This window comes from Schistocerca serialis, chromosome 3 (genome assembly GCF_023864345.2).
Source record: "Schistocerca serialis cubense isolate TAMUIC-IGC-003099 chromosome 3, iqSchSeri2.2, whole genome shotgun sequence".
Taxonomy (NCBI): domain Eukaryota; kingdom Metazoa; phylum Arthropoda; class Insecta; order Orthoptera; family Acrididae; genus Schistocerca; species Schistocerca serialis.
Genome location: NC_064640.1, coordinates 513,985,028 through 514,002,579, shown reverse-complemented (window position 1 = coordinate 514,002,579; position 17,552 = coordinate 513,985,028). Strand labels below are relative to the sequence as shown.

The following is a 17,552-nucleotide window of genomic DNA, read 5'->3' as shown; positions in this document are numbered from 1 at the left end:
TGGAGAGCTTTGCCAATCTGCTAAACCATTTGTTACAAGAGAAGCAGCACTAGAACTGAACAACTGGCAACAGAATCAAAACACAGAATTTTTTGTTCAAGAATATACAAGCTGTGCTTCCTCAACTTTTCCATCATTTGAAAGATAATGGAAGCAATGATAAACAGTGGAATATCTTCTCGTCTTGCTATCAACAGGAAGTTTTATATTGTTCTCACTAATGTGTTTGCAAACCTTCCTTAGTAGTTCCTATACTAAAATTACGATTTGCATTATCCACCCAGGTTCCTGGATCACTAAGATCATTGACAACTTGAAGGCTGTTACTTCACTTTGCTGCTTTTCTTTCTTCAAGGTGATGTTGGCCTGCTGTAGCTTCTTCTGCAGTAATACTGTCCCAAGTTATATGCCACAGTTTCATCAACCGCTAGTTCTTGCTTGCATGAAACATATGATTCTTCAGCATTATCAGTTGATGAAGCTTTAGTAACACTAAATTATTTCACATGACACTGAATATTCACAGAAACACTGTCAGATCAGTTTCAAAATGTATTTAATGAACTCATTTATTGCATCTGATCTTTTAGCATGATACACCAATGTTTTCTTTTTATGGTACCTGAAATTATTTACGAACCATTCTACACTCTTGCATAAATCAAGTCACAGGCTCTGACAGGACCAGACATAGGCGCACAGTCTGTTTGTACTAGATGCCTTACTGGATTGCTGAACCAAGACACCAAAAACATTACAGCACTTTACTCAAATGTGCCCAACCCACAGATTAGCATTGGAAATTCTACACAGTGGCAAGGGTTGAGTGCTGTCACTCTGGGAGAAGGTACATCTTAACCTACACCCTGCAATTTGTCTAGCATTGTAGGTAAAAAGGCATACCATGCCAGCCAGTGACATTAAACAATTATTGCTTTTCTGGACAAGCCAAGAGACAAATGGAAATCTATATTGTTATCAGTTTATGTGGATAATGATTGCTGCAGTATTCATCAAAGCTGTCTGGTTTAAGAAAAAGTAGAATAAAAAATGAACGAGCTCTGGACAGTGGGACTAGGATTAATGCAACCTATTAACATTCAAAATTTCTTTTCTTTTAGCAGAAAACCAGGCTGTTTGATAAGTAAGGACAGATTTTGACAGGGATCATTGGAGGGCCCCCTCAAGCTTGGTGGCAGCAATTCGTGCAGTAGCCATATACTGGCCCAGCATGTAACACATTCCTGCCAGTACTATGCGTAGATTTGTGACTAGCAGAGTTCAATACAATGTCTATAGTGGTAGTTGAAGATTCTATTGGCAACAAGTTGATCTGATGGTGATTAGTCTCCAGAAAAATTGCAGACAAAGATTTTAGGGCCTGAGTTGTTGCTGATGCCGAGAGACATTGCATTCTCTACCTCAGAGTTGCATTGCTTAGCTCTCACTTAAGCTCCATCACAGTGCTGCCAGCACTTAGTACTTTTGGCATCACGGCAGGCATTTTTGGTAAGTGACAATAGGGTTTGAGTTGTCAGAGACATGGAAGCAGGATAATAAGAGATTATGGTGAGGGGTTTGGGCAACTAGAGGAATTCAAAGTCATGATTTGATCAGGCTGTAAGTTGTCTTATGTTTAAATTAGGAAGATACAATTTGATTTCCAACTAAATAATTTTCAAGCTAAATGCAATTTTACATCAAGGTAAGAGAAAGGGATGTGTTGCAAAAGGAGTGTGAGATGTGGCTGGGATGGAGTTCGTTGATTAGCAATGTTGTTAGTTGTGTGCGTGTATCTGTATGTGTGTGTGTTCTGGGGTGGGTGAGATGGTGCCGGTAGGTCGTTTTTGGGGAAATGTCTTTGACAATGCTGACAGATTGTTGAGAAGGGACTTGCAGACATTATATTATCTGAGTATTGTCAGTTTGCTGATATGGTAAAATTTCAGACATGAGTGCTGTTCCCGATATCAGTGGTGTGGCTGTGGCTGGTGCAGATGATCTCAGTGTAGACAAGGCTTTTGTGTTTGAATAACAGGCATTTATTGCTGGCCCTTCTGTGGGCTGGTGCATCTTATAGCTACAGCTACACTCTGAAAACCACTGTGAAATGCTTGGCAGAGGGTGCATTACATTTTACCAGTTCTTAGGACTTCTTCCCATTCCATTCATCTATGGAGCACAGGAAGAACAATTGTTTAAATGTCTCTGTGCATGCTGTAATTAATCTAATCTGCCATCACAATTTCTATGTGAGCAATGCACAGGTGGTTCTTCCATTGAAATAACTGGAACTTCATTTCTAAGCCATACCTATAAACCCCGGACTCATCGCCAGTGATCATTGCATTAAGAAAGTTGGGCTTACTGCTCACAGTATGTAGCATATTCTGTGTGAGCCCAGAACAAAGTTGCTTCTGCTGAGTTGTTAGCATCTTTGGCACAAATTTTGCTCAAATCTTCCTTAGGTGCAAATTTTCTGTTAAAATGGAGTTAATGGATCCAATAGTAATTTTAACCTTGCCTGCAAGTTCTCTAATAGTGAGTTCTCTGTTCTGCATCACCAGGGTCCTTAAATGATCAATAACAATATCATTTGGGGATGCTGAAGGCCTACCTGAATGTGCTTCACTTTTTACTAAGTACCCATATTTGAAGTGGTTGTACCACACCTTTGTTTCTGTAGTACCCATTGCTTTATTCCCAAACACTTATCAAATCTTGCAGATTGTTTCAACTTGAGAATTGCCAAGCGTTAAAACAAAATTTGATGCAATAATTTTGTTCCACGTTTTCTTTCATTTTGTCCACAGCACAAAATCTTTAGACTAAAACTCACACATGTTCACTTTTCAACAGCTAGTCAGTGACTGGTTGTTTCTGCAGTCATGAAAAAGTTAGGTATGTGCATTATGTATGCCTAAAAACATAGAAATCATGCTTGTCCCAATGCCATTGCTGGTTTCAACAATAAAATATAAGGTCAGATACTTTTTCAACAGCCCTCATCCTTCCACAGTTGGTCTCACACACAGGTTATGTGTGTTTAACCAATTGCTAACTCTGAATGAGAGGAAATTTTACCAGTTTTGTCCCTATTCATCTTTTTTGTATGTACTTTGAAGTCACGGATCATGTTCAATAGCTGAGTGGTCTGAGGCCCCTTTCACGGTCCGCGCGGCTCCCCCCGTCAGAGGTCCGAGTCCTCCCTTGGGCATGAGTATGTGTGTTATGCTTAGCATAAGTTAGTTTAAGTCAGGTTAAGTAGTGTGTTAGGTTAGGGACCAATGACCTCAGCAGTTTGGTCCCATAAGACCTTACTACAAATTTCCAATTATTTCATGTTCAATACATTTTTCACTAACTGTTTTTCATGTCATATTTTTATTCACAGTACATGTTTTGACAATTTAATGACACATCATGAAATTTTAAAATCTCTCTTGCAGTTTAATTAATATACCTGAGTTTAGTTAGTACATTTGTGGCACATCATAGAACATTCATTCTTTAATATAATTTGTGGTAGACCTTTTTTTCACCATCCCTAATGGTAAAGCTGACATCAAACTTTTAGGAAAATATATTCAAGAGATTATCAGCTTTATCTTCAAACTATCATCAATTATATAATATTGTTCCAGTTGTAGGGTATTTCTATTTATTTGGATGTGCTATCCTTTGTCATTTCTTGGATAACAAACTTGAAAACAGTGAATTACTAATACCTGATTAACAGTTTATGAAACTACAATTTGACTGTCATGATCAGAAAGGCTATTTGTAACCTAAAAAATTGGTATGAAAAAAAGACTATCTGTGGCAGTGTTACAAGAGGCGTAACCTCTGTTGGGAATTTTTCTGTGGAGCGTAAGTTAAATTCTTGAATGAAGAGGTTTCCAGCAGCTTTTTGTACCCATTAGCCACAAAAAATTAATGCTGTAGCACCATATGTACATCTTACCATTGTTATTATAGATTTTACAGTAACTTGTAGCTTTTCAAGTACTAACATCAGAAAACAGTTTTTCAGTTCTTCCCTAAATATATTAGGAATGAAAACTTCTGAATTAATAGGCACGTTCTCTTTGCAAACATGGACAACATTTTAACATCAGACTGAGAGGTCATCAGCAGATGTGCTGATAGACAGATCACTGAGAATAATCAATCCATTGGTGTGAGGATGACACCTCAGCTTTCATCAAAATAATACACATGTATGCTCTGACGATCCACTCAAATGTCAAAGAATTTCTCATTCATAGTATGTATGGAAAAAGTGAAGAATCAGATAAGCAAACTCTGCGAGGAGGAGATGCACTGCAGCATGAAGGAACTTGACAAGTTTTGCTACAAGAAATGATGACTTCTTGGTGGCTGCATCTTTCTCGTATATAATTATAATCAGTCCATCAGTGCTCCGCATGATAACAATTTAATTGCTTCCAAAATATTGTGCCTGTTGTCACACTGATTCGACCATTCAGTCAATAAGTCCCCATGACAATCCCGAATAATATCTACAGATAGCCTGTGTTTTATTATTACTATTACTATTACTATTATTATTATTTACCTTTGATTGTTCAGTTCATTATGACTATGACATAAATGTTTTCTGTACGGCAATTGCTACATGTTATTTTCACTTAAATTAGTATGGTAGTCATAGCCATGGAGAAGGTACACTGTCTGTATCTATTAAATTTAAATGATATTTTAATGATGGTCAATACAACCATGTAATTCATTTAGTAGCAATATTTAAAATACAGAAAGTAAGACACTTTCCTTTTGACTAAGTGTTTCAAACAGTTACATAAAGAACAAGCAAGTTGTAATGAGTGTGTAAAATTTACTACACTTTGTCTTCCCATTACAGGCTTTACAGTAACTATTTATTACTCTTTGTCTTTATTCTCAGAAAGTCATACTGTGAATGTAGATAACTAAGAAATTATGTAAGTGGATAGATAGAAAATCTACTCACCAAGTGGCAGCAGAACAAACACATAAAAGATGGTTGTAATTGGTGAGGTTTAGCCAGTGGCTCCTTCCTCAGGCAGAAGGGTTGACGGAGTAGGAATAAGGGTGATGGAAAAGGACTGGAGAGGTCTAGGAAAAGGGGTAGATTTAAGGAAAGCCACCTAGATCCACTGGTCAGGGGATACTTACCAAACTGTAAGTCTCCTTCACCCCCCCCCCCCCCCTCCTTCCCCTTCAACCCTTCTGCCTGAAGCAGGTGCCATTGGCTCTGAAAGCTTGCAAATTACATCTGTCTTGGATGTGTGTGCTATGCCGCCACTTGGTGAGTAGATTTTTTACCTATCCAATTAAATAAATTTGTCAGTAATTGATTGTTTTTGTTGTTATAACTGAGAAATTAGATAGAGCTTATCCATTTTGCATGTGATAGACAGTTGTGCAAGTAGCTTGACCTTGTTGTATTCTCAGTTAATATTATTTCCTCTTATGTTCTTATTACCGTGAGGAAAGGGGATCAAGGCACAAATCTAAGTATACAAGGAGCTTTTTCCCCTTGATCTGCATCCTTAAATACGTAGATTGGACTATGTTTCAATACTTTTGACCACATATCTATAAGAGGTTTTATTTCTTTCCACAAAATATTTCTTGTCATGAAGGTGACTTGTAGAGTTGCAGACAAGCAAAATGAAAAGACTATTATACAATGAGCTTTTGGCCAAACCCTTCTTCAGAAAGAAAACACACATACACACACACGCACACACACACACACACACACACACACACACACACACACACACACATTCACACAAGCAAGAACACCTCATGCACACATGACTGCTATCTCCAAGTAATCTGGCCATAATGCAACTGGAAGCAGCAATCTGGAGTGGGGTGGTGGAGAAGGAAGGGTGGCAGGGAATTGGGGTTGGGGGATGGGAGTGAATGTTCCCTGGCAGAGAAGCATACAGCGACTAGATGGCAGCAAGACAAGGCTACCAGGTGTGGAATTGGTTGGCTGTGGGGCAGGGGGGACAGGGAGTGGAAAAGGAGAGGAGTAGGGAAGGGGGAAACACCAGTGGGTACATTGGCTGAGAGCAGTGCACAGTGAGGGTGAGGGTATGTGAATTTGGAGGAAGTGATAGGACAGAGGGGCCAGAAACTGTGGGGTGGAGGGTGTGGGGAAAGTAGGTTACTGTTTGTCAAGGCCAGGATGATTTAGGGAGAGAAGAATGTGTAGTAAAGAGAACTCCCATTAGCACAATTCAGAAAAGCTGGTGGTAGAGGTTATCATCCAGATGGCCAGGGTAGTCAAGTAGCCACTATAATGAAGCACACTATGTTCAGCTGCATGTTGTGGCACAGGGTGATCCATTTTGCTCTTGGTCAAAGTTGGCGGTGTCCATTCGTCCTTGTGGACAGCTGTTTGGTAATCGTATCAATATAGAAAGCTGTACAGTGATTGCAGCAGAGCTGGTATTTGACATGGCTGCTTTGATGGGTGACCTGGCCTCTGAATATTGTTGATATTCCAACCCGGACTTTCCACTGTTTAATATTTCTTGTTATGTAGTCATTTCATTTCTTATCCAACTTACATGAGTGATTTTATTTTTACTCCATAAATATTTTATTAACAACAGATATTTTAGTATCATCAATTCAGTTAAAAAGCATAAATTTACTTGCATCTGTTATCTACGGTCTTCCTATTCTTTAACATATATAGCAGTGTCTTGTCTACATCAGTTTGCCTATACTGCTTTGTATTTTTTTTCTATCTTTGCTCAGAAGTGAATAGTAGTGACAAAACTGACATGACGACACTATTTAAATCCCTTAGAAAAACTGAAATTCTTATTTTCAAATTACAGTTTTTAGGAAAACATTCACATTATAAAGAGAATTCCATTCAGAGTCAAGTGTATAATGTCTAATATGTCATCAATATGTGTTTTGATGTAAATGTATTAATTGGGGGGAGGGGGCTGTTAATGAAATACTATATCGAGAGTTGAGAATCTGTATGTTACAGTGACATTGTATGACTTGAAACACCTTCTGTATCCACTCTCACACCATACATGTCTTCCTGAGAAAGATGTCTGCATACAATTTTCGCTTTCTCTCACACAGGTAGACTTGTGCACCCCATGAAAAACATCCCTGAGCCCACTACTCCAATGACATTGTACTAGGTCTCATTTGAGAACTTGCCTACATTTTACCACGAATATTTATAGCTGGTTGCAAAGTTTTTCAGTCACCTTTATGACATTGCAGCACTCAAGTACAAAATGATCCACAACAGATATGACACCATTAAATTATCAACACACTTGTATTAGGAATAGTATAAGTTACACTTATATTACAGAAATATTTGGGATCCTTAAATCTTTACCACTATACCATAGACTAACCCAGACAACCATTCCATTTAAAGCAATAGAACAGTTGAACTGTTGTGCTAAGTTGTAAATTGCAATAACTGAACAAAAAATGGTGTACGTTGCAGATTCAGAGCTGCTACAACAAGGATCTCTGACGCCCATTCAGAATGATGGACAGGAAGCTGAGGCTGTAGCAACAAAAAATCATGTGGTCAGTTAATGTGTATTAACTTACAGCAGAGTAATTACTAATAATTATTACTAATAATTTTAGCATGGGTTTGGCATAATATGTTTAATGTCATTAACAGAAAAATATGCATGATGAGTGTTTTAGTTCTGGTTGTATCCTTGTGCTTATGTTTACACTTAAAAGTATCTGACGCCCTATACTAATTGCATTTTACCCTCATAGAAAATATTACCTCAGTTTGGATGGATCTAAAAGATGTTTTACCATGTTTGCAGATAATGAATAGCATTTCCCATCATTTGTCCTAATCATCAGTGGCTGTATCAGTACAAGTGAATCACAGAATAATTAAATGGATCACAGAATAATTAAATGCTTCCTCTATCTGTACTCATAATACAGTTGCCCAAAATGGTCTCAGTGATCTCATCAAGTAACCCCCCCAGCAGTTTTATCAGTATGGGGATTTCATTAATACAATGTGCTCGGTAGTTCTACTACCACCTGCCCTAAAAGTAGAGCTGTTAGACTCTTATTTTGGAAGCTTGATGTCTCTTGAACATAGGGAAGAGCACCCCTGTCCTGCAGACAGATGATGGTTCATAAATTGGTCTCCAGTGACTTATTCTCAATCATCTGCAAAACTTGGTGGCACCTCATTCTACGTGAATGGTGTATTGGCTTGTTTGCTTGTTCTGTCTGAAGAATCTGGTTGCAGTTCCAATGATGGTGTTAGACTGGGCATGGGCATTTGACACAATTTTTCAAGTATTTTCGTTTGACCTTTATGTTTTCCACTTCGGAAATGACAGACGTGTAATATACCATAATCATTAGACCATTTTTCTATGATGGGTTGTGATGACTATCTGAATGAAGGTTTATGTAAAGATTAATTTTACAGTACTGAAGAATGCTAGAAAGCAATAGAAACTAAATATATAAGTAATTTATTTAGGGCCTAAATGACATACATCCATTTAAAGTATTTTGTCAATGAAAACATCTTCCCAAGAAGTCCTGGCAATAAATTACTCTCGAGTCAACTCTAAGCATTGCTAAGGAGGGAATTATAAGGAGAATCATAAATAAGATTACTGTCCAATAAATTAGAGCATGAAGCATTAGAAGTTCAAGTGTTGTTGGGAAATTCAGTGATCTGAAGGGAGAGATGTTATGCTGATATTAGATCCAGTAGAGTTTAGCCAATGGAAATCCAGGGCAATAGCAACAGGATTAATTAATGGCATAACAGGTGTTAGCATTGGTATGAACAGTAAGTTTGTAACAGAGTAGCCAAATAACTGTTTGTGCACTGAAATAAAGTCAATGCCAACACTCACTGTACGGCTATCTGTGCCTATGCCACATTTGATGACCAATTAAATGATTCTCTGTGTGATTTGAAATTTAATAATTTTGTAATGCATCTTAACATAGGTGGTCTATCAGTAGGAATGATGAACAAATTGTATGAACTAGAAGTATTTCTGGAGAACTCAAGATCAGTAAAATATCTGGCTTAAAAGTGAAAATATAAACTTGATAAACTCTCTTTCAGGTTACAATTTAGCAGTGAGTTTTCATAGAAAAATGGTTTTGGAGGATCGTGCATTCTAGTAGAAGAACCACTAAGCTTTGAAGTCAGGCAGACTTTAATTGCTTGAATGAGGAACTACTATTTGAAAGCTGCTGCATTGAACTTTTGGAATACGACATATTAATTATTAGTATATATATATATTCCTGACTATTCTGCTACATCTGCATTTTTAGACAAACTTGAAACCTTGTTGTATAGATTGCAGGTAGAAAAGTTATGTAAAAAGGTCATAATTTGAGCTGACTTTAACATAAACGTAAGAGCTGATGACAGGTTTGCCATTTCTCTGCAGGACATGTTATCTACAAATGGCTTAACACCAAAACTTTAGGGAATACACTAGAATAACAGCATCTTCTGCAACATGTATAGATAATATAGTGAGCAGCATCAATTATGGTGTTTCAGAAAAGTTCATCATAGAATTAGGTATATCTGACCATTCAGCCCTTTTTATCTCATTGCCAAATTTAGATAAAACTGTAACAATGAAACGAGTCAGGAACAACAGCCAACACAATGTGAATACATTTGTCTCAAGACTAAATAAAACATCCTGGTCTTTCAGCAATTGGTACTCAGTAAACACAAACTACAATGCTTTCGTATCATGAGTGTTTTCAGTGAATGCTTCCCCTTCATAACAGCACATGACAAAAACTGTAAAAAGACCTCTTGGATAACTGAAGGCAACAGGATCTCTAGTATTAGAAAGAGGATATTCCACATGCAAGCAAAGAACAACCATGGTGCAAAGTTTGTCAGCTATGTAAACAAATACAGAAGAATATTTGGTAGAGTAGTTAAAAAGGCAAAACAAATGGCAAACAGTAAATAGACATCAGATGACACAAATAAATCAAAAGCTGTGTGGCAAATTGTCAGGAGTGAAATAGGTGGAGAAAAAGCAAGATGTTTTAATCATAAATTAGAAATAGATGGGGAAATGATTACAAACTTCGGACATATTTGTGAAGAATTCAACCGGTTTTCCATAAATTCGAACAAAATTGACAAACTCCCTCCTCCACATGTAAGTCCCAATATAATGCAACACAGATCAGTAGAATTCAAATTCACTCATGTATCCTGCTATGAGGTGGCTAACATTATAAAATCTCTACAAAATCTCAAATCTGTGGGCTGAGATGTAGTCCCAACAAAATAAGAGAAGCAGGATGTGATGATGTTGCACCCCAACACAGTCACATAATAAATCAATCGTTTGATGAGGGCTGCTTTCCGGATAGGCTGAAGTATGGGGAAGTTCGACCCACCCACAGAAAGGGCAGACAAGAAGAAATAGGAAACTTTCACCCAGTATCAATACAACTAATTATTTCTAAAATATTTGAGTGAGTAGTGTGTAACCAACTAGAAAAATATAACAAAAAACATAACATTATTCTTAATAATCAGTATGGATTTAGGAAGGGTCAAACCACTGTGCATGCTATTAATGAACTAATCACTTAAATAAGCAAATGCCTTGATAACAAGAATAGCATATCCGTTATCTTCTGTGACCTCAGTAAGGCATTTCATATGGTGAACCATAAGCAGCTGCTCCTCAAATTAGCTTGTTATGGCTTCCATGAAAAATCTTTGAATTGGTTCAAGTTGTATCTCAAAAATAAGAAACAGAGGGTAGTTATACAACATAAGGGTGAGAAAGTTTGCTCTGGTTGGAAGGAAATACAAGCAGGTGTATCCCAGGGATCCATACTAGGCCCATTACTATTTCTATATTATGTAAATGACATTCCAAGTAAGGTAACTTCTGATACAGATCTGTATGCAGATGACTCAACAGCAGTAGTCTGCTGTACAAACACTGCAGAATTAGCACAGAAAATAAAACATACTCTTCAAGAACTAGAAAACTGGATAAATAATAATGCTATGAAACTAAACTTAACAAAAAATACAAATCGTGCACTTCAAGACCAAACAAACTGTTGAATATGTAACACACTTAAGTTATGAAGGCAGAGAACTGCTAACTGCAGAATCTGTCAAATTTCTGGGATTGACAATAAACAGAAACTTGTCACGGACTGATCATGTGGATTGCTTACTGAAGTAGTTAAATAGTTTTGTTTACACATTGAGGGTTCTGAATAAAGTAATTGACTTACCTGTTAGGAAAATTGTGTATCATGCATATTTTATATCAGTTGTAACATATGGCAAGTTGTAACATATGGCATAATTTTTTGGGGGTTGAAAAAGGAAGCCTCCTTCGAATGTTCAAGCTACAGAAAAAAATTATCAGAGGTATGACTGGAACAAACAATAGACAATCATGCAAATCTTTATTTGCAAGCCTTGACTTACTGACAATTCCTTCCACGTTTATATATGAAACACTTCTCTTTGGCTTAAAGAACCCAAATCTTCTTGAGGAAAATTCATTTACACATACTTATGAAACAAGGCACAAACAAGATTATGTTACCTTGCCACAGACTAACATTATTTGAAAATACTCCATATTACATGGCTTTGAAGCTTAGAAATAAAATCCGTTCAAAGCTGAAGGGCTGCAAGCTAGAATCCACCTGTAAAACATTGAAAAATATTTAAAAAGCAAATGCTACTACAGTGAGGATGATTTTATAAATAAGGAAGACAGGTAGGAGATATTACATCTGTTTTGTTTTCCTGTTTTTTCTACATTATGTTCTATGTGTATACTTATGTTCCCATTTAATAAGAGGTATATGTTCTTTTTATATGTGTCCATACTTATAAACTATGTATCATGTGATACATGTATCTAAATATCTAGATGTAAACATATATACTACTTTTATGAAAGTATGTGGTCTTTGAAGTATGTCCATATTTATAAACTACAGAAATAAACATGAAAAATACTTTAAAAGAATGATTTCAAACCACTGTTGAAATTTTAAGAAAAAGGAAGAAATCTAACATGTAATTATCTTTTTATGCTGTAATATTCTTCTGGGACCATCCATATGCATTATTTTAATGTGTTTTGTTTTAGGTATACTTAGGTAGGCATAGAATTATTCATTGATGAGTCACCAATGTTTCAATCAAATGACTGTATATGTAATGTGACAGTAAAGATTCTATTCTATTCTTTTCTATGACAATGATAAGGAAAGAGAGAGAGTATATGACAAAATTTAAGTCTTATTGAATTGTTTAACAATGATAAAAACATCACAGTGTTGTTTGGTTGAAACAATGTAGGAAGGAAAATGGAAGGTAAGGGAAAGAACCAAAGGAGAAACATCTCAACCTGTTTTGTAATAGCATTCAAATGGACTACATAGAAACCTCTCTTCCAAAAGCACAAAGTGAAGGTATATTTGGGAACACTGAGACACACAGCAAAGTGATGAAAATTAGTAATGCAGTGTTACAGTGACTTGGTTGCTGCTCCTACGTACATATATAGCACATGCATGTGTGTACACTCTCAAGTCCGTTTTTCTGAATACTCACGATTTCCTTAAATAATTCAATCACCATTTGCAGTAGTGGACTGGATCTGCTACTCAGTTCTGGTCTACCATTCTTCATCTGGCATTTATGAATGGAGCTGTAAGAGAGGCAGTTTTCCAACAAACATCACCAAATTCTTGAACATCAGTATTACTTATATGTTCTTCAACATCATAAACAACATTTTACACAGCACAGCACAGCAGCTGCTGATGTTTTAAGAAATGTACCACTTCACATATATGTGATGTCACTGGTTTACTCCACCTCTACACATAATTTTGCACATTTCCTACACATCGGGCTGTCTGGTCTTTTTGCCTAACTTGCACATTGAGAAATCTTCCAACATATTTCATTGTCTAAGTTAAATCTTATGTGTGACATGTTGTTTCCTGCTGAACAGACTGTGACACTACATATCCTGGTATATAAGCGAAACATGTCAGAATCATTCATTTACATTCAGCTTGTAATGCTTCTTGTTTAATTTAATCCCTTTCAGTCTTTCGCTATTGAGACTTAGCAGGACAGATTACACTTTTTTAAAGTTAATACTTGCAAACTGAAATCTATTGTCCATTAGTAATTGATGCAGATTTCCAATGTCTATGAAGTATTCTTGTAAACTGCATAGTTAAGTGTTAGTATTGGTTAGCTTAATAGGATGCAGTTTACATATTTTGACCAGCACTTCACCAATGCAAAAATATATTAACACCCCCTCTTCCTTTTGTAAGAGGTCCAAAGAAACTGGCTATCATCAGATCATATGATGACATATGTGTTATTGGAATCCACGTGAATTTTTTACCAGAATTATTTTTGTTTATTTTCTGGCAAGTTCTACAAGGTATAACTATATTCGCCATCTTCCTGCTCAAGTTCTTAAAATAGGAAAAGTTTATAAAATTAAAGCAATAACAGTCCTGCAAAAAACTTGAAAGGTACATTCATTTTTGGATGTTTGAGTTTAGGGGCTTCAACTAATGCTTGCTTAATATTATTGAAAGCTTCCAAAGTTCCTTCATACCATTTCCAAACCGCTCTCTGTTTTAATAAAGTCAGAAGTCTCAGACTCTTCATTGAGTGTCCTTCTGTGAAACATGATTAGAATCTGGTTAACCCTAGAAATGAGTGTAACTGTTTCACATTTAAAGTTTCTGGACACTCCTTTATTGCTTTTATCCTAATGGGGGTCAGATTGTATACCTTCAGCTCCAATTATGTGTCCTAAAAATTTACATTCATGTGATTTATATAGCTTAATAGTAATACCCTTTTTGTAGAGCTTACTTAGTACTAAGTAGATTACAATGTTCAATGCACATTTTTGACATTAATAGAGCATATTCATCATAAATTATGAGATCTTGCAATGACTCATTACCTAGGGCTTCATCGAGTGCTCTTATGAACACTGATACTGTAATATTTAAACCAAATGATAATACTTTAAACTGGTACGATTTTACTTCAAACAGTGGGGAATCTTCATGTAGTCTCACCTGCCAACAGCCACAGTGAGATCCATTGAAGTGAAATGTTGTGCATTTTCAAACTTCAACTATAATTCCTGAATATACACTGGATGGTCATGTTCTGTTTCAATTTGTTTATTCAACACTTTCATATCTAAAACCAACAATATACCTGCTGTTGCTCTTTACCTTACATGCATAATCACTAAGAACTCATGGTTTTTCTGAAACAATAATCTTGATACTTGGACAGAATCTGGAATAACTTTTGTTTCTATGCATCATTTAATGCTTTCCACTCCAGAGCTTTCTCTCTTATTTGTTCCATGTATTCCATATCATTATTTTTCAATTAATGCCATATATACTGATAATTGTCAAAGGTGCACAAAATAAATTATTCAAAGTATTTAAATTCCAAATGCAAATACTTGGTTATTTATTCTATTTCAGATTTGAGTACAAAATGGTTTTAAAGAAAAATATTTTAATACAGTAGAAAATGCTAAGTATGTATTTTCAAAACACCTTTATTCAAGTAAAATACCTCTAGTTAGTTAACAGTTTTCATACCATTTATTTCACTGATTTTAATACCTATAATTGCTAAAATATTTCATCTTGTTGTACTGCCTGTGTGGCCTCATTATCATTCCACAAAGGAAAGTGGTCATTCAACAGCGGCAGAACTTGGTAAACAGGCATTATATCTAAGGAAACGGTTTCCTGCAGTTGGATATGTGTTCAAGGAACCTAAACTATTTTCATTATCTATAAAATATTGTAGTGTTTTCAGATCAATTTAGTGTTGACACTATCACTGACTACAGAATAATCAAACTCCTCAAAAAGCTAATAAGATTCAACCTTTTCTTTTTCTATTAGAATGTTGTAAGTTCTTCCCATCTTCTTCTTCATGTTTCAACATCTGCACTTCTGAAATAAACAGTTCTTTATGTACTATCTGCTGTCCTTTGGTACCCATTTCATTTTGAAGGTAGAAGCTGCTTAGCATTCTTTGCATTCTCATTAGTTGTGGTAGAAGATATCCATAGTACATCAGTTCATCCCCTTCTGAACTTCTTGTGCCATGAGCAATAGATTTTGAACAGCTTGTGTATTCTTTAAGAAACTGTATTTAAGTGTCTTTAAAAACTACAAATCTAAGTTTTCTGGAAGTTTTATTTACAGTACAGAGACTTTTCCACTTGGAAATCGGTTTCACAAGCTTTAGGAGACCTTAAACACAGATTTCAAAATGCTTGACAGTTTGAGATGGCTGCTGCATAAGGTTTTCTTTGTGTGACTTACTTTTAGATCTGGCCTTATCCATATCTCTTGATGATTTTAAGTGTAAAATCTGTGTGGCACAACTCTCGTGATTAGGCAGTTGTAATTCTTCAAAATATTCAGGTGGCTCTGGAAATTCACTTGATGTTATATCATCATCACATTCATCAACAACAACATTATCATACAGAACATCAGTATTTTGATCTGAACATCATTCACTTGTTCCTGTGTCTAAATGTTTTCGATGCAGTTTTAAAGGTTTGAGCACATTTGATGCACTGTAGGTAATAATGTCCATGATTTCTGTCAGCTTTAAATCAAATTTAAAATGAATGTCCACAATCTGTTCAGCCACTTTGTTGTAACTGTACGTTCTCTTAAGCCTCATGCAAGCCAGAGCTGTGCTTTTTCATGCAGATGTTTCACAATCAATTCAGTGAGTTGTTACACCCAGGGAGTGGCTCATGGATGATAACCAGATACCAGCAGTGGTGCATAAAAAATCAGTCTTTTTCAAAGCTCCTTTTGAATTCTCTATGTATTTTGTGTATTGTTCTGCAATTCTTTTATTACCTGTTTCTGAGCGTGTAATTTTTGCTGGGACATATAACTGGTGCACCTTCAATAAGAGCATTACAGGATTTATTTTCTGCAGTTCATGTAGGTGACAAGGTATACCCTAAGAAATTCACAAGCAACTTTTCAGAATTATCTGACTTCTGTAAGATGTCAGGAAGTGTTTTTTGTTTCATTATCTTTATTTTAGATTAAATTAGCCTTTCACCAGCATCACCAATGTACTTAAACTTCTTTGTATTTTCAGTTTTGATTTTCTTATCTTCACTTAATAGGTCAGCATGTCATCTTCCTGCAAAAGTAAAATTAATAGTTTATTACCATAAGCACAGACTGGTTGTAATTATTATTACCAGTAAGTAGGATCTTGTTTTATTATTGGGAACTTAATTATGAGATCCTACTAGAAAGCAAAACAAATTAGGTATCCCTTCTTGTGTACCTTTAAATGGTTCAAAAAAGTTAGCTGTAGCATTAAAACTTCCTATTAATGTTTTCTAACACTTTTTGGGAATTTCAGATTCATTTGTGTCACTTCAAGGGTCATTTTTGATGTCTTTGAAGAAGTGTTTTAATATGGTTCTTCTGAAACTTGTTATAATCCCTGAAAAAGTGTCTACAAATAAGATAACAAAATACCTTGAGTGTCTGATTTCAACAAGTAGTCTATGGATCAATAAAAACATCATTTGTCTTTTGTCTTGATTATTATGAATTCATAGTGAATATTTTTTATGTTTCCCTGGACAACATGGAATTTGATTGAATAACATTACTGGCTATAGCATAACTGTGAGAAAATTTAGATGATGCAGTTGGCCACCTTAAGACAGCCATTCTACTGGTCAAAGGATATCAGTGGTGTTAAACTTCTTCTACGGAACCTAGAAGACATTAATGTGAGAAAATTCAGATGAGGCAGTAGGTCATCTTAGGGGAGTCTTTCTACTGCTTATAGCGAGGATTTAAATTGCTTTAAACTTCCTCTGGACAGTGCAGAATCTAGTTTAAAACTACTACTGGCTATGTTATTACTGAGAGAATTTAGATAAGGCAGTTGGCTACCTTAAGACAATCTTTCTATGGGGCAGATGGAGGTTTTCAGTGCCTTTAAGGCTTCTCTGGGCAATGTGGAATTTTCTAATTAATGTTTGTGAAATATTTGTGGTTAAGATATTACCAAAAGTAGGCAAAAACCAGTCTGAAGATACATCCCTGCTCCACCCCTCTCACCCTGAAATGAGTGATCTTTTGAGTTAACAATGGTTGCAAGTTCCATAATGTTTCTGATTTTCATATAAGTAGTGATCTTGTTCAGGTCAATACCAATTTCAGTGCCAAATATTGTGGCAATCAGGTGATTGGTACAAGTGTTATCCATGGACAAATATACATACCCACATCATTTTAGCTCTATATATTATAAGATAAAAAATTTAGTCTTAATTAAGCAACGCCCATTACACCCAATCTACCATATAAAGCAATAACTACATGGGTAGGTATGTTTGTCGGGGGTAAATGCCTAACAAGTCATCAGA

The 17,552-nt window shown here is 35.9% G+C and overlaps 1 protein-coding gene across 1 annotated transcript in view; it reads left to right on the top strand.

The window, feature by feature from the left end:
* Positions 1–17,552, top strand: part of LOC126470393 (uncharacterized) — a 75,289-nt gene that overhangs the window by 19,007 nt on the left and 38,730 nt on the right. Inside the window, exon 2 of the mRNA XM_050098236.1 lies at positions 7,511–7,596. Within this exon, the coding sequence (XP_049954193.1) occupies positions 7,511–7,596 (86 nt within the window). The remainder of the gene's footprint in view (positions 1–7,510; positions 7,597–17,552) is intronic.